This window comes from Pagrus major, chromosome 3 (genome assembly GCF_040436345.1).
Source record: "Pagrus major chromosome 3, Pma_NU_1.0".
Lineage (NCBI taxonomy): Eukaryota > Metazoa > Chordata > Actinopteri > Spariformes > Sparidae > Pagrus > Pagrus major.
In genome coordinates, this window is record NC_133217.1 from 17,367,471 (window position 1) to 17,393,535 (window position 26,065).

General features: G+C 40.7%; 1 protein-coding gene across 1 annotated transcript in view; it reads right to left on the reverse strand.

Annotated features, from left to right (window-relative positions):
- Window positions 1-5,269, reverse strand: part of col22a1 (collagen, type XXII, alpha 1) — a 51,930-nt gene extending 46,661 nt beyond the window's left edge. Inside the window, exons 1-3 of the mRNA XM_073463608.1 lie at window positions 5,179-5,269; window positions 4,526-5,092; window positions 37-117 (exon numbers count right to left, since the gene is read on the reverse strand). Coding sequence (XP_073319709.1) covers window positions 37-117; window positions 4,526-5,092; window positions 5,179-5,269 — 739 coding nt within the window. The remainder of the gene's footprint in view (window positions 1-36; window positions 118-4,525; window positions 5,093-5,178) is intronic.
- Window positions 5,270-26,065: the final 20,796 nt, after the last annotated feature.

The following is a 26,065-nucleotide window of genomic DNA, read 5'->3' on the forward strand; positions in this document are numbered from 1 at the left end:
GTGTTGTCGTGAGAGAGAGCAACACTTTGCACATACCTGGAACTTCTTCAAGACCATAACTGGTGCTGTTGGGCTTAAAACGATCAGGCTGGACCTTCATGTTTGGACACAGGACATCTGAGGAGAGAAGACAATAGCTCGGTGAGACATGCTGTAAATCAGGATGTGATGCTTGTTTGGGAACAAAGGGTAGGCAAAGAGAACTGTTGAAACACTTTCATTGGTAACTTTGTATCTTACTGTTGGAAATCTAATCATGGTATTGCTGACGAGTAACATTCCGAAACTTTATGAGGGGTCAGAGGAAAAAGGTGTGAAGGTGTGCAGCCTTAGACTAATATGTGATCTGACAGACAGACTGCCATCCGTCGCTGCTGTCTGATGTCTGAGGAGTGGAGTGTGTGGGTGGAGGGTGGCTCTAAGAACAGGAGGCATATCCACAGGCCCGAGAAGCAGCAACAGTTTTATATTTCAACACACACATATTTCAGTGATGGTGATGACAGTGAGAAAGGCAACAGTGTCAGGTTCAGTTTTTATTGGCAGGAGGGATATTTTCTATTTGTATCGACATGCCAGCCTCACTACTAAAGACCACATATATGGATCCTGTTTAGTTTAATAGATGTAAACATTGGCTTAGTGATGAAAGTGACATTTTTAATGGGTCAGTGCACCTTAATTACCCAAAACAACAAACATGTTTTGTCACTTAGAGGTGGGGAGCTTTGATTATGGCTCTCATTTAGAAAATTGAAAGTCTTCTCGTCTCTTCTCAGACCGCACTATCAACAGCTTTTTTATTGGAGATGTTTTCTGCCTGTGAAATACTTCCCTGGGAAAAGGGTTTGTAGCCTTTCTGGAAAGACGTCAAAATATTATGTTTGCACCGTGTCTGTCGGGATGGCAGTGTCAATGGTGGATTCTTTGGTCCAGACTGAAATATCGATAACTATTGGACAGATTGCCTTGAAATCTTCTACAGACATCTTGCTGAGGATTTAGTCAAATTTCATTTTGTCCAATACTTTGGTTTATGACCAAATACCTGCAAAAGTAATGACTAATATTGATGCTTTTTACCAACCTCTAGCATGCTAACACATATACTAAGATGGTGAAAATCGTAAACATTTATATTTTGAAAGTCTAAGGTGCTCAGCCCATTAAAATCGCTAAATCCCATGAGTGTATTACAGACCTGGATACAAGGGCATAGCTCAGTCTTTTAATTCTGCTCAGTGGCCACTTCTGGTATTGCAGCAAAAATTCCCCTGCGCCCCAAAAAAGCATTTTCCCAAGAGGTCACCGTTATAAAAGAGACATCTGTAAAACTGTTGACAGGACACCTCAAAATGCAAACAAAGTCGATTATGACTCTTTCTATTATGAATTTAAGATCTATGTCGGTTTTATAGTTGTTAAAGTTTCATTAAGCCAAGAAAGGCTATTTAAAAAACCATGACGTCTTCATGATGTAAAGTCTTTAGGCAGAGCAGGAAGTCGTGGGCGGAGCTAGAAGGACAAACTCTACTGCGCATAATGAGTAGGACACTTAACTGGGATATAAATCTAGACGCTAGATAACTTTATTGCCTAATGTGCCAAGCAAGCAATTCTTATTGGACTGTATGGGCGCCATCTTTGTGTTCACTATCTAGTTCTTCAATATCTATGCTGAAAAAAATACAAGAGCTGCTAACTTTTGTAAAGTTTGTAACTTTAGCAACCAGGTTAGAGTTGGGGTAACTTGCGACTAACTTTTGAACGCGTAGGTTGCTAGTGCAGAAGTTGTCGAAAGCAGTAGCACACGGATAGCGGAAGAGACAAGAATGCCGCCTGAAATAGTTGCCCAGTGGCAGGGGTTATACCAACAGTCTACATCCAGTGAATCAGCATGTTAGCACTCAGACATTAGCATTCAGCTTAATGCATCTCTGTGCCTTACAGACCAGCTACTGTAGCACGGTTTTAGACTCGTTTTTATGTAACAAAACACTCAATTTATCAATGTAAATGAGGCTAAAAAGCAGGACTGCAACAGAAAAGAATGACCCGTCCCAGCTCACTAATGCCACAGATTGAATCTTACTTCTATCAAGACAAATCTGGGCTCATCAGTGTTTGACGATGATGGTCTTTGATCTCTTTCCCCGCATTCATTTCACAACTGACAAGATGAACATAAATAAAACCTTCTCATCCATCCCACAGGGCAAGATACATGTCCACACTGTTGATTGAGTGTGACAGCAAATGCAGGGTCTTTTCATCAGCTTGTAATCAATCAGTTCAGAGGAACTTCTCATTAAAACTATTAAAACTAAAATAGCCCAACAATTTGTCTGTATCACGACTGTCAGTCTCAAATATTATCAATGTGGCTGAGAATGTCACTGTGAGACACTCCAGCTCCCCACATAGATCAAGTATCTGCCAAACATCTACTATGAAACCCTGCAATTTTCTTAAAACACCGCTATCAAAATCATCATGTCAGAGTGGCTTTTAACCTGAGGACAGCTCCGTTGACATGGCTTGTTTTTCTGTTCCATGCAAAGCACAAAGAACGTGTAATAGGAAAATCCAAGCAGCTAATTTGGCTGTCAGCATTTGCATACTTTTTAGTGATCCTACAAGTGGTGTTATCTCCATTTCCCATGCTTTATTTTTAACTTCAGCTGTACAGTTTGTGCTCATTTGTGTCTGTCATCTGTTTGTTTTTTGTTCAAATGAGAGGATTCTATTTTTCATTCTTAAAGTCTTTATTGTTATAATTGAAGATCTCACAAGTTCTATATTGTTTATAAAGCCAGCGAGTCTACCAAAAATTACCATTCTGTGAATGAATGGGAGTGCGTCACTCTTCTTTACAGATGGTGTTGTTGCACAGCCCTGAGACTTAGCATGCTAGATAGCTGAGCTACTCCCTGCACTTGTGGGCCCTAAAGCTATAATTTAGGGATCTGGCTGTAAAATGGAAGCAATGTAAAAACCTGCCTGTGGAAATGAATGTCTCAGACAGGTTCACAGTATCAGCAGAAGCTTGAGCACTGCACACCTAACAGCCGCCATTTGTTCAGAGACTGATACATTTTTAATTCTTACTATTACCAGTGTTACCTGTCAGCGTTATGGCTGCTGAATTTTTTAAATACCCTGCAGGTGTTAGACAAGAGCTCTGATATTAGAGTTGTCCCATCACTGGAGTCATGTCAGGTCAAGTGTGTCATCTTATAGGCCGGTGAGGCCACACATGGTCTATTGAATCAGTGCAGCCTGTAATAAGTAGTGTCCTTTTTTAAACCTATAGATTAAAAGGTGAAAGCATTGAACATGGACACTGGAGTGGCTGCAAAGGACCCACTTGAAACATTAGAGCTATAATTTTCTGGGTGAAAATAACTTACATTGCTCAGTGAGCCAGTCGTGCTGACCACTGATATACTTAGAGACTCACTCGTGGCCACTTTAGAGATTAGAGAAAAGAAAACACTGGAACTGTCTTTTAGTGTAAATTTAGCCTTTGGTCAGTTCTACATAGCTCATTGTACTCTGAACTTGCATGTACAACATGTTTTATAATAATATAACCTACATCATTGGTTGGCAGACTGGGAGTCTATGGAGTCAAGGAGCAAGGTCAGAGGTCAGTGGCTTTAAAATGACTCTCCATGTTGCCCTTGCACCAGTATCGCTCTGCAAGATGATACGCCCTTAGTTTTAGAGTCTGGATCAACGCTTTCTTTCTTCTGAGGAGTCTCTACTTTTGCCTCGTCAATCTTGACAATTTAGAGCCAGAGTTGAGAGTTTATCTTTGCTCATCTGTGCGCTTAAACCATGTAATCATGTCATTTCCGCTTTTGTATTTACTGTTTGCGGCTAAGACTTATGGCATCCTTTTCTTTCCTGTCTGGCTAATTTTAGGCAGGAATTTCAAGCGTTGGAGTGCAAAGCATCCATCTCCTCTGTGAAAACACTCGCACACAGACACTTCTTCACTTCTCTGCACAGCTACTGGACAACATAAAGCTATTACTCTATTTCTAAGCCTATTTTAGCGAATTTGTTTGGCTCTGTAAGCTACTTTCTAAGCCTGTGTGCCTGTGTTGAAAGATTTTCTCAGCAGACTAGTGGAAAAACCATTGAGGTTAGCTTAAGACAGGCTTTCCAGTGCTAAACACCTCTGCACCAAAGCAGCAGTCGAAAAGGCAGCTACGCCACAGAAATGTCTCGGTTAGAGAGTTGTCATTTACAAGCCAATTTTTGCAACAGCCCCCTCACACATTTCATACTCAGTCAAAAAGAAGCCATGATAGCTCTGTGTGCATGTGCTGCACCTCTTTGTGGTCGGGGTGGGGTTTTGTGGTTGGGGTCTTTCCTCCGCATGGTACTTAAAGGTTAAAATAAGTCTAATTTGATTTAGCGCACGTTCAGGGTGAGGCAGCGTCTTCAAAGCGAGGCTTCAAACAGAAGGCATGCGGTGTGAGTGATGTGTTGGCACCGGGCCTGATGGCTGACTTACTTTCACACAGCCTCCTCCTCAGCCTGCCCCTGATCTTGTCAATGGCATTGAAGTCCGTCACATGGAAGACGTGGGCATTCTTTGGCTCGGCGGCGATCTCCTCCAGCTCCACCTTCAGCGCCTCGCCGATGCCCACAGCAAACATCCTGATGCCAGCTTTGGCAGCTGCCTTAGAAGGCTCCAGAACATAATCCTGGCTTCGGCCATCTGTGAGAAGGATGGCCACCCTCTGAATGCCTCTGGCGATGGGCCTCGCTCCATTCTGCTCTGTGAAGATGTTGGTGGTGGTGTAGCTGATAGCGTCCCCAGTCATTGTATTCCCCCCCAGGTAGCGAATGTTACGGGCGGCTCGCTTCACATCTTCCAGGGTCCTGTGTCTGCCCAGGTTGAACTCAGTGGTGGGTCTGTCACTGTAGCGAACCACAGCTACTCTTGTCTTGTCCGGTGCCACATCAAAAGACTCTACAATGTTGGCCACCCATTGCCTGATCTTCTCAAAATTCTCTTTTCCAACACTGGATGACGTATCCAGGATAAACGCCAAGTCATAGTGGACATTTTTGCATCCTGCCACAGATAAATACAGAAGGATTTAGTGTGAATATAATGTCTACCACTGGAGTTATCAGAATATTCAATCTTAATGGTCTTACCTGCCCTCTGTGCTTCCACTGTCTCGCCGGACAGAGTCAAGGCCAGGATGACCAAGACCAGGGTGATCCGAAATCCCAGTCGTAATTCCATCTCGGCCTCAGTTTGGGTCTGTTTTGTTTAGCTTATTACCACCATCAAGCTGTCCAGTCTGTGGAAAGGTCAGTGGAAACATCAACAATTCACGACTACATGGACTCTAGCAGACAAAATAAGACAGTTCAAAATCTAAATCCTGTTTGCCAAGCTGTCCCTTGGCAAACAGGATTGTTGCAATAATTTCTCTCCAACAGTGAAACCAAAATGGGTGAAGCACTTCCTGTCGTGCAGGGAGATTGCTGGAAAAAAAAAAAGCAGGCCTCCTACAGTGACTGCTGCCACATCTCTATATTGGCAAGGGAATGGTGGAAAGCTGATTCAGGACTGAATTAGGCACTTTGTATGTATATAGAAACTTGGGCTCCGACAAAAACAAATCTCTATCTCACCCTCCCTATTGTGCAGTATTTCTATTGGCTCCTGTTTGAAATTTTTTCTGCTATGAAAGCTGGCAGGAAATGTTCTCCATTCTCAAGATGTGATAATTGAAACCTAAGATTGAAATACACACCTCTCTACAACAGCGAGTGAAAACTGGACTCACCAAAGAGTGTTGCAACTTGCTGCCAAAAACAGTTTTTTATCGTCTCCACCCACAGAACAGTAAAAAAGCAATGTAGGGATGTGCTGTTTGCTGATGTTGCACTGGAAGATTTTTCCACATTGATGTTTTTGTTTTAAATTTATGCTGGCATCTCTAGTTGTCATTTTGAGTACCGAGAATAAAATTTGTGCAGCACCAATGTAATTCGAGGACCGATCAGTCCATCTCTGTTGGTTTCATTTATGAGCCTGGATGGACCTGACAGACACCTGCCATATAAACACAAAACTATTCTTGCTCTTATTGTACACAAGTGGTTGTGTTGCTTGCCATTAGGGCTCATGTGTGACTGACTGTAGCCATAACACGGACTCATCCTGACTGGGAGAGTGTCTCATTGCGGGGGTCACTGGGGGAGGCTGAGGAGAGTCTGAGTTATGCACAGCTTGGAAAGCAATGACATGAGTCCCCTGTGTTCTGAATACATCCTTTACCAGGAAAAGTGCATCACCCTTCTGAGTTCTTTCCATTGAATGTCTCTGTAACTGTATTTGTTTCGTTGAGGTGAATGGCATCCTGTCATGAATGTGCTTTATGGAAGTGTTGTTAGCATAGCTTAGCACAAAGACTGGAAACAGCTAGTACAGCTGTGTTAGAATGTAAAAAAAAGATATGTAAGGCTCACTAGATGTTTGTATTTTATGTACAAAAACTGAAGTATAAAAACGACAAATTGAAAGTCTTATTGGGGGTTATGTGCTGGACTAGTTGTTGGCCAAGAGCAGTGACTTCAAGCAGAGCTTGTGGTGCGTTTCATTTGAAGTCGTAAGTCGAAATTCGTGGGGAACTAACAGGAAGTCAGCCAGCTAGTGCACATGCTCTATGAACCTCTGGTAAAAGAGCACATTGTTAGTTTTACACAATCATTAAACAAATAATAAATATTATATTAATCATTGAGTATAAGTTGGCTTATGTAATGAAGTGGCAGTAGGCTAACTGTTTGCTCTTGCTCCCAGTCTAAGTTAAGCATCTCTCAGCTGAAGGATCATAAATAAAAGACAGAAATTAAAGTCTTGTCCATCCTTTCATCATTCATCATTATTATGATCATTATTAGCATAAATTTTGTTGTTCAGGTATTATGTACAGGAAGCTGCAAACCACAGTACTTCCTATTACCATGGAAAAAGAATGTACACACATTTTCGAAAAACGCCACAAAAGTGCCTTCCTGGATGCCCCTATGGTAAATAAAACCTGATACAGCTCCCTCTCATGTGCCCTTCCAGTGGACAAATTGTAATAAAGTGCCCTATAGGGTGGTGCCCTTTTATTTTCTTTGCCCCTGCCCCTCAAACATCCAGAGTCCGCCACTGCAAACAGGTGTAGCAGAGCAAATTACCATGACAACTCCTTTAATGAATTGAAAAACTTAAACAAACCAAGTGCACAGTTATTAACTATTAGTACGTAGATTTTTATACATGTGTTAAAAAATAACAACATTTCAAAGAGTGTAAATTGATGATCAATCAAGACTATGGAACCTGAATCAGTTCATGTATCGGTGACGATATCTGATAACTGAAATACATCAGTAGAATAAGTTAAAAAGTTATTGGATCCAATTGTACTGTGCTGTATTGTAACTAACTGATACAGGCTGTGATTATTTATGTTCCCTTTGCACTGAAAGAAGTGAATATGTTGATATCTTTGTAGCATATTTTAGACTTTTAATGACTATAACAGTCAGTGGAAGTTTGGGCATACAATGAATTTCAAGTAGTATGACAGGATAATAAATGTATAAGAGTATATGTTTGTATGATTTTGAAATAGAAAGTAATTATAGCAGAAAAAATTCCAGCAAACACAAATTTAAAAACAGCAACCCAATGGCTGTGGCTTGACCTATATAGCCTGTGAAATAGAGAGTGCATTATTTACTGTGGGTGAAGGAAAGTGCTTTGGCCTCTAGACACAATTTTTCTTATCTGATTCTCCATTAGGCTATTTCTGCTACTTGGTCTCACTTGTGCTATTAATGAGGCACGCTAGCTGAATCACTCTAATTGCCCCAATTAGTGTGCATTTAAAAATCAGAGATATTCAGTCCAGCAAGATTCCAGTGAAAAACAAACGATGAAAGCAGTTGAACAAGATTTGGATTCATGCTCCTAATCTTTTTTACTCAACTTTGTACAAATCTAACATATTCTCATTTGTTTCCCTTTCATCTCTGATTACATTTTAATCCACTATATGGCTCTTCCGTATATAGTTTTACAAGCAGATGCAGTATCCGAGGTAACGCTACAAACAACATGGCTTGCTTCTATTAACATCCCGACCTGAGGCCAGATTCCTTACAAACTGCTGCTCTGTATCATCAGGCCTGTTTCCACTTCCTCTCCCAATGGTAAACCTGGGACTGCAATGAGGATGTCTATAACAGAAGCACCGCGTTTATCATTCCCAAAATGTAAAAAACAGAAACTGTTTTTTTTTTTCCAAGTGCAACCCAAGAAGAAAAGGAAAAAAGAAGTCTCCTCTCTGATAGAGGATGTGAACAGCATGTGGATACAAAAAAAGCACATCTTGCCAACAAGTCAAAACAGCTAAAGAATAAATATTTATTTTAGAATCAGCTTTTAGAGGAAGATAGCAGTGACAGATGGATGGTTTTATGATTTTTTTTTTTTTCATACCTGGCCTGTCACTCAGTCAGCGTTACTGAGGTGTCTGTCTCTCTTCTTCCAGCACTCACAGCCTGAATCAGCACCTGGGCAGCATCATTATCAGGTGATAATAATCCAAAATATCCTCCCTGCAGGTGCCAGAAATCAAGATGAGATTATTATATAATCCAGGGTGACAATCCAGTGTACAGTGTTGTTGAGAAGTGAGGTGAGGTGAGCTTCAGAAACCTTGTGCACGGGTGGACAGAGTAGGAGGGAACTGCGAGAGGAGAAAGTGTAGGGTTTCACTGGTTCTTCACTGGGCTGTGCTCACACATAAAAAAAGGCTGAGAGGCGCAGCCAATTATAGACCCAACTTTCTGGATATTTTGGTCTCTTTTTTTTCTCTCTTCTTTATGGCTGCACCCATCTGTAGTCTTGCCCTCAAAGAAAAGGCACAGCTACTTGGCAACCACCTCAACTGTCCACTGCGATAGCCACAGCGGAGCCGCCCTGGGTCTGGTGGTGGGCCGGGCCGCGTTTGGCTTCAACCAGCCACACACTTATGGAGAAGGGCTGTATTTAAGTTGGGGAAATGATTACAGAACACTGATGCTTGCAGCTTTGTGTTAAATGTCTGTCCTTGCACTGACTTACAGTAAAGCTCTGTGATCTATATTACTCACGTCGTGCTGCTCTGACAGGTTTACAATCATGTCAGGCCGCACATCTGTCATGTTTTTACACTTCTTCATATGAAATATATAGTTATTAATTAATTTCTTTGTTTGGCTTAGTAGTGTCTGTTGTTCTGAGTCATACTTTGACATTTTGCTAACACAGGTCCTGAAATTTCATGGTAAGAAGGTGGTAATTACAAGGGAAAAAATGTAAATTTCATTGAAATGACCCCAACAATAAATCATCCCAAAACTGATTGAAAATTACCCCAATAATTAGTAAATAATAAAAGTAATTTCTCTGTTACATTTCCAGGGAACTTCTAGTGTCTGTCTAACTCCTGCAGGTCAGTAAATTGTCGATTTTTAAACCACTTACTGTACATTCTCACCAATTCATCAGTCAACAATCAGGCTCTCTCTCTTTCTCAGTCACACACACACAGTTATTATATGCACATACTTAAATTATTGTAATTATGAACGTTTTTCCCTTTTATGAATTAATTTGTTTCAAAATAAAAACAATACTGACTTTTAACTTCATTGTCTTAAAGACATTATTATTATGCCTCAGTAAGTAATTAAGGAATGATTAATTACTAACTATATTCTTGATTTTGTAGTTCTATTTGTCAGTGATTAGCGTTAGCATTTATGCTGGCTAACTATAACAGAACTTACATTTAGGAAACTTGATCCGAAGTTGAACTGATCTGCTAAAGTGATAGACACTGGTTGAAGTTAGACAGAGTTGGAAATCAAAATGTCATGATGAGCAGAAGTTAAGCAGAAACTGGTTGGAAGTTTCCTGGAAATGTGTTAAAGACGTTGGTGTTTATTAGCTGCTTTATGGAAAATAGTCGAATATTATAATGAATGAGCTAATTATTGCTGTAATTAGGGGTTAATTTCAGAGAAAATTCAAATATGTAACTTGGTTATTACCACCTACTTACCATGAAATGTGTGGATCTGTGTGTTATGCTACAAGTGTTATGACATTTTTTTCAGTTCTAAGCTTTTTCTTGATACCAACAATTTACTTTATTCTCGGCAATAGCACAATTGCCTCAGACATGATGAAAGTTTAATAATATCCACTCTGATTATTTATTTACAACAAGCAAACGGACACGAGACACATTGCAAACAACTCATGGATGAATAGTCACATTTCTAATTCTCTAACCAGCCCTCCTTGATAGAAAAGTCAGTATAGTTTGCCAACCTTTACATCTGCATGTGACTTGGTATGATATGCACATTGAAAGGATGACTGTAATTCACATTCAGTGTACACTGATGTCCTTATCATGTGTGGTCACGCTCCCTGGCAGGGGAGGAAGCTGCAGTGAAACACACCAGCCCTCTGTCTCCGTGTGTGTCAGACATCCTGCTTGGCAGACCTTCTGTGTTTCTCCTCTACAGTCCTCTGCATCACAAATCTCATGTTGGCTGCTCTTGGTTGAACTTTCCTCTTCAAAGTGCTCCTACAGTCGTCGCCACATGTTTCTCCTACATTAGGAGGAAAACGCATCCAAATCTGCCGCGGAGCTGTCGGGGCACCAAAATTCTCTAAATAACAGTGTCAATATTTGAATGTCATGGACAACAAACATGTCAGCCATTACATCCAGGCCTATTTACAGGGCCTTTGTAGCCAAGGCAAGTAAGTGCAGGCCAGGCTATCTATAGGCTCAGTGTGAAGTGGATGGGAAGTGGGCTGACGATTCTGGGCAGATGCACGTTATGAGTAATGGTGTCAGTCTGAGGAACCGTCTGTCGCCTTATGTGAGAGGGCTAAAGAGGTGACCAGCATGTTGGGTGAGCGAGAGGCTGCGGGCATCATGTAGTGTTAGAGAATGCCATCTGTCATCTGATTGACAGCCAGCTTTCATCCTCCCACGTCAGAGAGAGGCTCTGCTTCCAAAATATGTTCAAAATATTCATGTGCGAAACAGAGTTGAAGCAGAAGAGACTATGAATTTTTAAAGATAGAACTTAGGTTCAACTTTTAAGTTAACATTTTCACCATATGATTGTATTAGTCACATTCATTTTTACACATTGTTTCACCATGTATGCCACCAGATGACTCAGTTTAGTGGGAAACCTGCTGTACTGCTTAACAGCAAGAAACAGCAAGATGGTGCTGCCCTTCAAAACTCTGGTCCTGGCAGGACCAGAGTTTTGCAGTTTTTGGAAAAAAAAAATAATATTGCATCATAAAAAAAAAAAAGAAAAAAAAAAAAAAAAAGGTTAAATGCCAAAAACATACGGTCTAATAAACATAAGTACATAGCCATTACAAACGTGTAAAGACTCACACCAACACACCCTGGTGCTCTGAGCTCCCAGTCCAGACTGAGCGAAATAGCTACAGTTAATGGTTACTTTAAGGACAAGTAAAGCTAACTGTCCATCAGGAAACTCCATAAATCACAGAGTGTTGAGGCAGAGCAGCTGGAGGACATCAGCAGAAAACCAGAAAAAGTTTTCTTGATGAACGAGAGTCTGTGACTGCTAAATCTCAGTGCAGCACCTATCCATTATGGAAAACTAATACGCTCACAAGCTAATTACAGGTTTTTGAAACATATTGGCCAGTTATCTGTAATATTATCCCAAGTGTACGGACATTCTTGTGAGCCACATTAAAGGCCAAATTTAATATCCAATATAATTTTATAAAACATATGTTGTAGGGGTCCCTGCTCCGTCTCTATATAAGTGTAGGTGTCCCCTGAAAAACGTTGAAGACCCCTGCTTCAGTGTCTTCAGAGGGAGCTGAAGTGATGCCATTTGAGTCAGTGTCAGTTGGGGCTGACGACCACACCTCGTCGCCCACGGCAGCCATATTGACATGAAATAGAAGGTAAACACAGGTTTAATTAATGACAATTAATGAAGGTTCCGTTCAATTTAGTGTAGCGGAGACTTTCCAGTGAGCCAACATGCACAATAGTAGCACCTCGACTGAATGAAACAGAATCTTAATCAGTATCACACACCCGTGTGTACCCAACTGTTTTGTGGCAAAATGGCTACTGTTAAAAAGCTCTATTTAAAGTGCAGGAAGCTGTTTTCAGTGAATAATATGAAATCCACTATAAGCTACTAGCTACTAGTTGGAAGAGACCAAAACAGAGTGACCATCTTACTTGACAGATAAACAGAAGCACAAATGAATGCAAATGTGAATAACTGTTTGCTAACATGCTAGCAGTATTAACTTTTTCAGGTTAAAATGCTAACATTTCACATTTTAACATAGGCCTACAGTATAAAACAACAATATTTGGATATTGTTGAACAGCTCATTTAACATCTGACAAGTGTGACTACCTCCTATCAAAGCCAAGTAGCAGATTTTGATGCAGTTAATGCAGTTGATGAAGTTTGGTTTGGGAAGTTTCTATGCTTTATTTTATTCACTGGAGTCCATGGAAACTGTTTTCTGAGTTCAGATTGACTACAGTCACCATCTTCTATGCAAGAGCGTGATTCACTAAGAGGGATCGATAAAAGAAACCCAACAGCAAGTTGTGAAACGAAGTCTGTCGAACTAAAGCTACACCTTGGCAACTTTTGCTCTGTGGCATCTCTCAGGTGTTCTTAACTGATGCCTCTGAGTGAAAGACGAGGAAACTCACTTCAGAGTGTTCATCGTCTTCGGTGAAGGTTAGTGTAGAGAGAAAAGCAAAGAACAGACACTCTTTGCATCAAGACCAAACATCTGACAGAGGATAATGGCACAGGCAGTGAGATCATAAGGAGCCACTTAATGCTGAGCTATATCGCTAATGTTTACCTGTCTGGCTAATGACCAAGGGTCGCATCAAGCATCATTCAAGGAGGACTTGAGCATTAGCCTAATCTGCCAGAGTGCAGGGGATTGTGGGTGGGGGAGGAGGGCCATGGAACAACAACGAAACAGAGTCATGTCTTTCAAAGTGAAGTGAATGTAACCTCTTTTGATATTGTTGTGATCTAACATATAGATAGTTATTAGCATGGGACATTTAGCAGACAAAACCGGATGAAAATTGGATTATATAATTAATATGCACCATAGTCATAGATACACAATTATGACTGATGAAAGTGGTGTTAAACAGCCACATAAAGAAGTTCACTGACTGCTGGTCAATATCATGTCTGTTAAATTTCCCCCCTAATTACTGATCACACCACCTTTGTTTCTAGGAGACATCTCCGTGCTGCTTCGTTATTTTGGATCATCTATAGTGATTTAACTCTCCCTGTGATGTGCCAGCAGCCTCTCTTTGTGCTGCGCCTGCCTCACCTAATTGAATCAGTGCATTCTCTGATCTGGGGAATAGCTTTTGGAAATGGGACAATCCATAACTTAGAGCGACTTGGCACACACTTTTATGAAAGGTTGCTCATTTATTTATTTATTTATTTTCTATTTTGGGAGCGCAAGGGAAAGTACGTCGGACCATTAATGAACTTTAGATTGGTCGGGCTTTCTGCCAGAGATATCTGCTCCACTGCAGTTTCCCTCGGAGATTTCACGGCAGTACACTGTACGGGACATTTCATTTAATAAAGGGATGGGAGAAAAGAAGTTGTTCAAATAATATGACAGACTGAGCTGTTTAAATGAAACGCTTGAGAATAGGTTCCTGAAATTAGCTTTATTGTTGTCCATGTTGTCATGTGTATGAGTAGAAAGAACAAAACCAGTTTCATCATTCCTGTAGAGCAGATGGCACAACTTTAGAAAGCATTTTCTGATTCCTACATGTTTTTATTACAATTATTTTAAATGATCTGAGCGTGGATCCTGTTTAGTAGACTATGTATTAGCTGCCAAACTGTTACTGCTGGCTCTCTTAATGACACAAGTGCATCTCTAAGCATGACATCATTTTCCTGAGCTGCAAAAGTGAAACATCCAATTTAATTACAGGTGGAGACAGTCCAGAGGGACTGCATTGTTATGCTTTGTGATCAAGGGTTTTTTCCTCTTTAATCTCCAGTTAGAAGCACTTGGCTTAGCACCATCAAGTGCGTGTTCGCTGCTTCCACCGTCAGCCGACTGTCGGTTCAGAGTGCATCTTCCAGATTGCTGACTGCAATCCTCCTGATGGCTCTTCCTGACGCTTCCGTGCTCGCGGGAGGCTGCAAGAGGCTCTTTGATGCCTTTTCCAGCATGCGGCTGGCCTCTCGGAGCCCTCTCCAACCGCTGCCCTTTGCCTTGGACTCCTTGGGCCAGCTTGCCTTTATCCCCAGATAATCCCCCCGTTGACGTGTTTGAATTGCACTGATCCTCTTCTAGGCATCGCGCTCTACTCAGCCTCAGTCGCCGCCTCCCCGTCTCCCCCTCAAGGGTGCCGGGGTTTTGATGTGCTGCCTCTGCGCCACGTGCGGCCCGAGCTTTAACATGGGGGAGAAGTAAAGGAGGGGCCGGCTTGTTGCGCAGAGGAGCTGGGGTACCTAGACACACCACCTCCTCCAGATGCCAGTCTCCATTCTGCGGTATGGGGTTGCAGCGTGTCAGCTGAGGCCTGGACGATCTGTTTTGCTGCTGGGCTTTGAGCGGCTCAGTGGAAGCAGAAGGGCACACTGCGGTTTTCACCACTCTCTGCCGCGCACAGGTTTTCACCTTCCTCGTACGGGGCTCATTCACTGTCACATCCGCCTTACAGGAGGCAGGTTTGGCTTCCTGCTGGATAAACTTCAGTTTTTGCCTCTGAGTCTCCCTCACTTCCTCCGGCAGCTCCAGCGGGGCGAGCGTCAGAGGGCGCCTGACCGGTTGGTTCTCGACCTCCCTCTCTAAGTCAGGCCGGGGTGACTTGAGCAGCGAGTCCAACTGTGCCGTGCCCTCCCGGGTCGGCGAGCAGGCCGTAAGCCGAGCCACTGCATCCTTTCCATGTGCTGCTGACAGATGGAGGCCAGGTGTTTTTGAATTGCGGCCATTTTTAGCTGCCAGTCGGAGGTTTTGACCAGTCAGATGCAACATGGTATTTTTAACCTGGACGGTCGACATTTCTTCTCGCTGGGGAGCCCCCTGAACAGAAGACACATCAGTAACTCACATCAGTCATATTACTGAAACGATAACATGGCCTCTGTTCTATATAGAACAACTTAACCTTGAAAAAGTTTTACCACAATAGTGTTAAGCATCCAATCCAATGTGTAGTGCTGAAGATGAATAACTTAGGTATCACTTTTCCAATAAGGCATATTCAATAAAGGTCTCTAACCCTAATTATGGTGTATATTAATGTAAATAAATTATTTATTCATGTTTTATAGACTGAGAGTAAACCATTAATGAGGACAACTTTGTGCTAGGTACTGAAAAATAGCAGCTTTGTATTATTTTTTTAAATAATTCTTTAATTCATCAGAAAGACCCTCTGAGGAACAATGTGACCACTTACTTCAAGAAAAATGACCTCAGAGCGTCTGAGCTGCTGTCTGCGGACAACGGATTAATTTTTACAACAGCAGACTAGATGGCTTATTATAAACTGAGAAACTCATTGCTTCCTAACATTTAGAACTGCAGGCTTAATGGCTGATTTAAAACGAGTAAGTCATCAGTGAGGGATCATAGGCTCCATTCTTTATAAAAGAAAAAAACATTGGTCTGTTGGTATTATTAAATGGCTGTTTTGCAGCTATCATCCATCAAGTTTCGAGATGTAAATGTTAATAAGTTGTTTATGAATTTATTTTTTGGACCAAATGCTTGGCAGCTCTTTTCTGGAACAGTGGTTCCCATCTGTGGGGGTCTGGGCCCATACAACCAGTAATGGGTAATAAGAAAAATCCAAATATTGACATTCAGAATTATGTGTAATCTTCAGTCTTGATGTCCACATGAATGCTCACAACTAAAGACATGCAACCTGTGATATTGCTTCATAATGAAGGGGCACAAAACAGTTTGGGAACCAGCTCCAGAGAGCAGAGCTGACCAGGCCAACCATGAGGTTTGATTTGGTTCTCGGATGTTTCTCATGAAAAAAATAATAATAACAAAAAGAAAATTATAAAATGCTGTTTATAATATTTTTTGTGAGGTAAAAAAAACCTCTTTAAAAATGTAGGATCCCTACTTATTAATCGTCTTCTATTACCTGAGCACAGCGAGCAGAATGACCCTTTGGATCCTACTGAAGCCCAGGCAGGGTAAAAAGATTTAAAAGATTATTCTGGCAAAACATTTGTTTCACATATTTCTTAAGTCATGAACACTGAAGAGAAAACAATTTAGATCAGACAGAAAATGGATCAATAGATTTTTTTTTGGGACCTTCAGTTTTGGCCCTCCAAGGGATAAAGTTTTGGACACCCCTGTCCGATTGGGTATACAAGTGGTTGAGCGGTCCACTGGAGGGCTGTTTGTGATGACTTAAAGAGATCTAAAGCTAAAAAGACAAAATACAAGTTGTGCCAAACAGAGCCAGATGTTCGTACAAATTGTTTTAATTCATTTTAAAACCATTTGTAAATAATTTATGAACCGTTACTAAAGCCATAAATTAGAAATGATGCACCCTTTATAAAGTACGCCCTGTAAGGAATTAGTCACAAAACAACTTTAAGATAGAGAATATTACAAGATGATAATTATATTCACACATGCACCCTGACTGTCTTTAATGCCAAACTGAAGAGTCCACAATACCCTAAATAAATCATGTTAAATTAACGAGCAGTCAACAAAGTACACATGTCTCACAGTATACAGTATACTTAAAGCAGCTGATCAGGTTGCTATGAACAACTTCCTCACTTTCACTACATATCACTCAAACTAAGATCAGCTGTGCACATTGCAACAAACAAACAATTTAAAGCTAGTTAACTTTGTGTTGTTGAGATGCTCCTGTATACTCACAGCTCTGGAGAACATCTCCTGCTCGATGTTTCGCTGAATCACTTCTTGCAGCGCAGCAGAACCACAGTGTTGTTGTTGTTGCTGTCGTCCTTGTGCGTGTTTGCTCTGTGTCACCTGGCCAAAGGCAGTGACACTGCAGCTGCAAAAGGTTTTAGCAGCCATAATGTTATTAGGCAGATTAGGGTCACCGTGCAGCACAGTGATCACTAATGATCTCCAGCTCAATGCAGCCAATATTCACACTCATGGCAAAGTGGTGTTGATAAGAGTGTGTTTTCATCATCTGCAGTGCCACTTTAAATTGACATTATAGGAATAGTAAGATGTTAAATGATGATGAATAAGTCAAATGGAGCAGGAATCTTTTAACGCCACTCACCACTAGATGGTGCCAGAGACCTCCTCTGTGTATCAGCATCAACGGTGCAGCGTTGTGGCCTCATCATGATTAGGTGTGAAGCACAGGCAGCTGTTGAGAAACTGGTGGAAATCAGCACAACACAGCCTCATGTTGGGTTACTGTGAATTCATCTATTACAAGCCCAGTCTGCATGTGGTGCCTTCAGATTTGGATAGAATAGATAAGATACAGTCCCCCTGAAATATTTATTAACATAGACACATACTACAGTATCCCAGTACACCGTTTTATTTTCTTTGGAAATATTTATGTCAGTGGTTCTCAAGCTGGGGCTTAGTATGCATTTATTCATGGTTTATTTGATAGGGACAGATAGTTTATACATAGACAAACTGAAACAGCTGTCCGATGCAAGTATCACAGTGTTTGTAGCAGATGCTAATTTGCAACACCCGTCCCTAGAAGGGCTTTTATGAAAATAGAACCCCTCAAGTCATCACGAGAAAAATGCGATGTGTCAGGTTGTTGGGTTACACAGAACAATTTTTTTTTCCTGCATGATCTCCACAAATCTCTGTTTTACATTTGACTCTTCAGGCTCTATATAAATACTTCAAAAGAAAGAATTCAAGAGGGAAAATCACTTTGGTTAAACTGTTCACAATCCATGTCTACACTAAGGCCATTGCTTGTGATGAGAGGTCAGTAGGGAACATTACAAGCCCAAATTGTTAAAGGCCCACTCCACACACGATACAAAAAATTCCATAATGTGTGTCTGATGTGATTTTTGCAGACAAACTTATAAATAACAAAATAATTGTATTTCTTCTCCTTTAGTAAAAATGTATACTGATTATTGGACCAGGATTGGCTTCCAAACTATTTGTGATGTCACAAATCATGCTGGTATAGGCCTGGCTCTCAAAATCAGATGTTCAGTGAGCACAGAGAAAATTTACATTTTCAGCAGTGAATGTGAAAACAGCCTTCTAGTATCAAACTGTCCCCCGACATCATTCTACATAGTAAAGTTCAAAAATGTAACTGTAGGAACAAGAAAAACATATTTTTGACAGGAGAGGTAATTTAAGTACCACTAATGCTATAAATACCAGGTCTTTGCTCTTAATGGTAAATTGATATCACCTTTGTGACTTGTTCTAAACTGTAAATAAAAACAAGAGAAACAACATTAAATCATAAAACGTTCCACACAGCTCGTCATCCAGGTCTTTAGAAGATACCAAATTGATTTGAAAAGACTTTATTTTCAGCCTTTTTTAAGACAAAATCCTCACGATAGCTGCTAAGCTAAAAACGTTAGTGTGCACCATGTCTCAAGTCGGTGCATGAGCTTAACCATGTAATTGAAGTTGCAAATTTATATTTTGATATGAATTTGGGATCTTCCAGAGGCTTGGATTGAGTTGAATGGAGCCATTATGTCCCCATCTACTTCATTATTTAGGAAAATGCTACAACACTGTGTGGTGAAGCTCCAGAAATGTTTTGTGGATTAGGAAATTTCACCCAACTTTCTATCGGCAGTAGATAATGACTACATTTTCAATTTATCCTTTAATGTGTCAGCCCATAGGCAGCAGTGCAGCCATTGTTTCCTTCTCTATCTTATAGAAGAACTGATTGCCTTTTAACAAAAAATGTGCCAAATGAAAAACTAAAAATGTGATTTTCTGCAGCAGCATTGTGACTTTGTGGTGTTTTATAGCCTTGTATTCACTGGATTTATCTTTAAGATGCTTTTTATTAAATAAACTGAGGAGATGAATCTATGATGTCTTTTTTACCTTCTTTTATTAACTACAAACCAGTCACAAAGAGGGAGATAAAAAAGGAAGTACAATTGTCACAGAAAGAAATTAAGATCTGTAACCTTTAAAATGACTGAATAGTGGATAAAGGTGCTTCAACTCAATATCAGAGAGAGGTCCTTAATATTGTCAACATTCACCAGAGTTAAACTTTGATCAGATTCTCTTCCAAGCCCCTGGCTTTGGTAATAGTTTTCAGGGTAAATATCTTCAGACAGGCTAGATAAGACAATGATGTGGGGTGTGTTGCCTGCAGGAATATCTGCAGATCTTAATCACTTTCAGACAGCAGCTTGTTTTAAATTTTAGCTCCATCGCTCCCACGTCAGCCTCATTTATTATATTTAGAGACAGACTGTCGCCGAGTTTCCCTGCGATGGATGAGAGTCGTATTAGCGGGCAGTTGTGCTTCCTACAGTAGATCCATTTTTCATCAGGCAGACAGACTCAATCATCGTTGAAAATCTCCTGCTCTCCGTTGTCTCATTCTCTCGCCTCGGGCCCCGAAAAAAGCAGCATGTCAGCACCTGCTTATTGCGAAGCTTCATCATATCATTGGTATAGTGGAGACGGTCCCGCTGCAGAGCAACTTGGCTGCGCTTACATGATCATTTAAGATGCGAAATTACAGGCTTGACGCCAAGAGATGGCCTTAACGCCCCTCTGCCACTGTTCTTATTGTGTCGCCCTGTGCGTTGCCTGACGTTCACAGCTGACAGTATAATTACTGCGGTGTGGGAAGGGATAAAAAGGGATGTTGCCTGCTCATTCTCCCACCTACTGAACATCCAGCTGCACTACTCGGGCCACTAACAAAGAAGAAGAAGCCCGCTGGACAGCAGAGATGCTTTATTAGCCAAATTCTGCCCACGTTCTTCAGACGTAGCACACCATAAAGTTGCTCTGACGTGAGATTTTTAAGGCTAATTTGCTAATACTTTACATGCACAATGTCATTTAGCATTACCTCCTGTCAGCTCAACAGTAATGATGTTTGCCTCCAACCAGAGTGATCACACTGCTTTTTCATCCTTAAGTCAGTTACTTCACTTTTCACAGTTAGCTTAGTAAATATCAATGGTATTTAGTGATAACCACCTCACTAGCAAGATGAACCAGTCGGCTAGCCTAGCTGGCTACTCGAAATGAAGAAAAATGCCTGATTGACATTCCAGCTCGTCCTCATCAGAAAAACAACCATAAAGTATAGGTTGACAATGAAAGCTTATTAAGACCCATATTGAATTTTGTTGTTAGGCTGCGACCTCTAGTGGCTGTAATAATTATTGCAGCAGTAAGGGAGGAAGTCAGGTGAAGGAGTGTCGAGAGTGAAGTCCACATAGCGAGGAGGCCGGGGATGGACGGTTGGGTTTTACAAGCACAAGACGTTCAACCAGGAGACAGCTGTTCGTGTCCAGTGTGAAACCAGAAGTCAACGGTGAGTTCTGCTCTCTTGCTAACGTATTGAAATTAGGTCTTGTACATAACGTGACTGCAGTTACGTACGTAACATTGTTATTTTGAACCAAACCACAATGTTTTCCTAAACCTAAATCGTCCTATTAAGTTGTCTAGGTGCGAGGATTTGTTGAACATTCAGAGGTTTGCCAAGTTGCTCTGAACTTCTGTTATGTTGCTCGGTGCTGTGCAAGCAAGGAGACTGCACCAGCAGCTGAGGAGAAATAAAACTTGTTGTGGTTGGTGGAAGAGTTGTTGAAGGGCCAGAGCAGAAGCCGGGCGTTAACCAGGCTGAGTTCACAGATTATACGATGATACTTTCCCAGTTGTGTCCTCCCACATCACCCCACAAGCTGCTGCTAATCACTGTAATGTCTGGTTTGGTCTGACTGAGGCCTGAGAGTTGTGAAAATAAAGTGAAAGTTAAATGAGCTGAACAGAGGTTAGAATAAGTGATGTGGTTAGCTTAAAATCATCTATTTTTTTCTCTCACAGCTAATATTTTTCCACTTTGATCTGATCCTCGCCGGAAAGTGTGAATATTGAACACTAAGACGGTTCAGTTTATCTCACAGCGTCTCTTTTTATTAATCAACAGATACTGTTGGAGGTCAGGCTTCCTGAGTTTTCAGTGTTAGAAAGACACAGTTCTCTAAACCTTGACTTAAAAAAATGTCTCGGGATCTTGAGAAAAGTATTGGTTTCTGCTTTGTAAATGTAACATACCCAAGAGGTAGTTTTCATGAATTTTTAAGTCAATTCAAAGTTGATCTAGAATCTGTTTAGTTTGAGAAAGCAGCCTGCGGCACATTTAGAAATCATTGAAAGTGTTGTTTGAATGAATAAGTAATACTATAGCTGCGGGCCTGAATTTGACTGTTTTTTTAACAATGAAAAACTCATTTGTGGATTAAAACAACTTCTCAGTGGAGCCGGTGATGTTAGGCAGTAAGAAGAAGACGACAGAGGCTTTCAGAAGGAGGCTCATCATTTTTATTCAAGTGTGTTATGGCTTCACCCAGGCCGTGTAAACCCAGTGAGTCATCCACACCAAATCATGCACACACACTCAAAAAAAGAAAAGAAAAAAAGAAAACAGAAAACATACAAATGTAAAATGCTATGTAAAATGTTCATTTCACTCTGAACAATTCTCAACAATCTCTTCTCTGCGTGTTGAAAAGAGAGGGGACCCATACTGGAGTGTACTGTACAGACATCAGTTTCAAAAATGTGACAGAAGACGTCAGTCGGTTCAACGTGACCGTCAAACCACATGGATGCCAACGAGACGGGATATAATCTCCTGTAAGAATATGGTACATGGTATTATTTGTTCATTAGACCTACAGAAGAAACTATTGCAAAGGATATTTCACAAAGAGAAGTTATGGAACACAGCCTTTCTATTATATTGTATTACACAGAGAGTAGTGCAATTTGTGTCTCTTTGTCCCTGCCATAGGAAAAACATGGCACTACTGACAGAGAAAATGGCCTGCACATACTGCCACATGCAGTAAATGAGGCCTGGAAGCCAAGCAGGGCTACGTACGAAATGCCGAAGAACAAACGACAGCCAATAACCATCAGGTATCAATCCATCTTGGTGCTGTTTGATGCCACGTGGCAGGGAACCACGAGAGAAAACAAAATGTCACACTGTTTGTCTGTTGAGGGGCGATGGTGTGTGTGCAGCTGTTTCTCTACGCCATCTGTGATATAGAGTAACATTCAGTCGAGGACCATCAATATGGCATGATGGCAGACAAATCTGAGTAATATGTGTGCATGTGGGAGGGCGATGAAAAACGATGTGACTTGTAGCTCATGAAAAGCAAATGAGTTCATTTGTTTGCTGCTTCCTCTCAAAAAAAGGTCCATTATGGCTGATACATTCCCCAAAATGTTGCTTGGAAAAGTTTGACTATGAACTGAATGGAAGGCAGGCGGCACTGATCGACGTAGATATATGCTCAACCCTATCAGTATTAGAAACATGTAAAGGATTCTTCTGATTTATTACAAGTCGGGTCTTATTTTTGCACTTTTGGCCATCATTCCTTATGGTTATAACATTGTTTTGACAATTGTAATACTTTAAACCTGCGAGCAAGGCAACATCACTACAACTAATAGCAAAGAGGCGCGAAACTAACAGCTAGTCAACAGTCTAGCCGAAGGCCAAAATTATTCTGCAATTATTTGTTTTTCTTTTGCCAAAAAATCCTATAAAAAGACTAAAAACAAACAATTTGTGAGTCCACTTGTTCCCACTAGAGGTGAATCATTAAAGCTGCACTACAATGGTTCAACTACGTGTGAGGTGAATTGAAATGCTCGTAGAGATGAACCCACGGTATTCTTCTACAAAGTCTATTTTGGATTAATCTTCTGGTGTTTGTGGCCCACTCTCCTCAGCCTTGTCTCCAGGCACCTTTTCTTTCTGTGAAAAAGCTCAGATAAACCCACTGCACTGTGTCACCTGTCCAGTTACAACCAGCAGGCAGACAAATTCAGCAGCTAGCTGATGAGTTGGTAGAGACAAAAACAGGGAGTGATAATTGGGCTTCATCAGGTCTCCAGATACATACCTCTAAATTAAATGTAAACACAATGTTGTGTTTACGGCCGAATAATCAATTAATGCAGCTTTAAAGACAGGTTATTCAGTCGTTTATCATTTGTTCGGGGGTATGGATGAATCAATACACACGCTCTAATGAGTTTTTATAGAAGGTTAAAGTATGTGGGATCAAAATAAACTACAATGCCCACATTCATCCTAATATTCCTCACTGTCACCCAGCGCAACAGTGTGGCTCATTTATGTGCTTTTGTTAAATAGTTTTGGACAACAGTGGAGCTGCATGGCACATGGGGATAAGATGTTTCAAGCTAAACAGACAATACTAATTAGTATACTGTAGGATCAGTTCCTTTTTGGTTTTGCTTCGGGATTTTTCAGTGGAATATCGCAAGCGTTAATTAGCTTTAAACCTGTCTAATCATCTGCCTGTTTATGTTTCTTGCACCATCTGGCCTGTTTTTAAGCATTGTTGTGGCATTCCCAAACCTCAGCAAGTTCTTCTGTGAGTATGCTATTATGACTAACAAGAGTGATGGCCAAAACAAGAAGAAGAAAGAAGACCCAAGTTGCTTTACATTGGAATTATCCTTTAAGTACGGAAGCTAAGAACCGCCACAATTTATTTTTACAGGCCCAATTTTTTAATCCCTCGAGATTACAAGTTAATCATTGCGTTATCTCGAGATAATGAAGTTTATTTTCTTGTGAGGTAATCTCGAGAAAACAAACAGACAAGATAATGAGAAAATTTATCACCAGAAAACGTGCTCATAAGATACATAGGGAAAGGAAACTATACACATTGGTGGGTGTTTGAATAGTATAGTAAAGTATGTATATAAAAAGGTAAGACTGAAGTATAGTCTGATGCCTCGATCAACAATGGCTACTTAAGACGCCATCTTTACATGCTGGCATGGCACTCCTGGTCTCTGATAAACATTAAAAGTAATAAGAGGAAACAACCTTTTGTTTTCTCGAGTTAGTTAACCCTTTGTCACAAGAAAACCAGCTTTGTTATCTCGACATAATGTAGTAATTAACTTGTGATCTCGAGATAACAGCTTTAAAAAAATAAACTGCAACAACGGCCTTTCTTGGCTTCCGTATTTAATCTGTTGTATGGGAGCGATTCAGTCTGCTTTGGCGCTGGGTGTGTATACAGTTATAGAAGGTAGATATGAGATCAGTTGTTGATTTTCATCTCCTCATGGGAACTTGTCTGTCAGGACTTTGATCTGTCTATACATTAACCACATCTGCTCTCCTATCAGCCCCAAAGCCAGACTTCCATGATCTTCCAATAGGTTTGCTAAAGCACAAACAGATCTGCAGCCACCATATTCAAATGTGCCCACTTCAACAGAAACACTGACTGCTGTTTCTTCAAGGCACGTATATGCTAATGTGTAAAAATACATATGCATCTCAGCCATGAAAAGGCCTTTTTATTCCAAAGGTTGTTATAAACATATTGTACAGGATATTTAGACAAGCCAGTATAGTTCCAATAATGAAACAATGCTTTTAGGGCTTATCTCGGACTCCACGCCTGGTTATGTTTGTCACGACTGAATAGGATCCATGGCATTTCACCATTCGCCCAAACAGAGTGGCATTCACCTTGTGAGGCATGCTCAGCTACCCGGGAAATTAATAGAAGCCTGTTAAACACTAAGGCTGCAAAGAATACTGAAGGTAACATTTCCTGAAAGTCAAAGTCCAGAAATTTGGTGTAAGTTTTGTCGGTTTCCAGAAATGTTGATTGATTTTGAAGGATAGAACTTGCTGAAGGATAAAATAGCTCCCAGCCCTGTGTAACTTAAAAAAGCTCCGGTCTTTACATACTTAAATAAACATTTACATCTTAAAAAGCATTCAGAAATGATGTTTATAGCTTTAATCCTGCTTAATTTAGGAGCTCAGTGAGAGTGAAAATGCTAGCATTGGGCCAGCTGTGACAAAAAAGGCGCATTGGGCTTTAAAAAAAGGCCTGTGATCAACATAAATATCCAGACTTGCTTACATGTGGCTCTCAAAAATGATGCGACACAGGCCTCAGTGAGATGATGCATCTCAGTCGCACTTTTTTGGAAAATTCCTGCTGTTGTGGAATGAAAATTCGATACGTACATTGTATTGTTTGGCCAATGCACTTGCACTTCTGGGATTGTGTTCATTATAGGAGCAAAACAACAAAAAGGTGGTTCATTCAAACCTGAGAACAAACATTATTGTACAGTTTGAATGAAAAAGACTTTGGCAAAAAAACAGCTCATGATGTGAATCATTCTTAAGAGTATTTGCCATTAAGATACTTTTAAAGTTATTTTGAAATAATTTCCCCATTCATCATATAAAGTTCATGCACTTATCAGCTCTTTCAAACATAAAAAAAATCATCCCGATCCCTTTTTCTTCTTCGGATATTTTACAGAAACTGAAAGGATCATACTGATGTTATTCAGCTGTTTTATCTGTGATCTTCAGCCGTCCCCTCACATTAACTCATCCTCACCGTTTCCGCTCGTTTCCGTGTTGATGCGTTTATCAGGTTGTGCTTCCTTAATGGCTCCAAAGTGCATCCAAACTTGGAGAGGTGTCAGTTTAGATCTACATGCTTCTACGTCAGTGCACAGAGCTCTGCTCTCGGTGCTGCGTTGTTTAGATCTGAGCTGGTTTTCATCAGCAGACTCAGGGTCAGCTGCTACAGGCATGCATAACGCAATACGCAGGACTTTGGAGCGTGATCA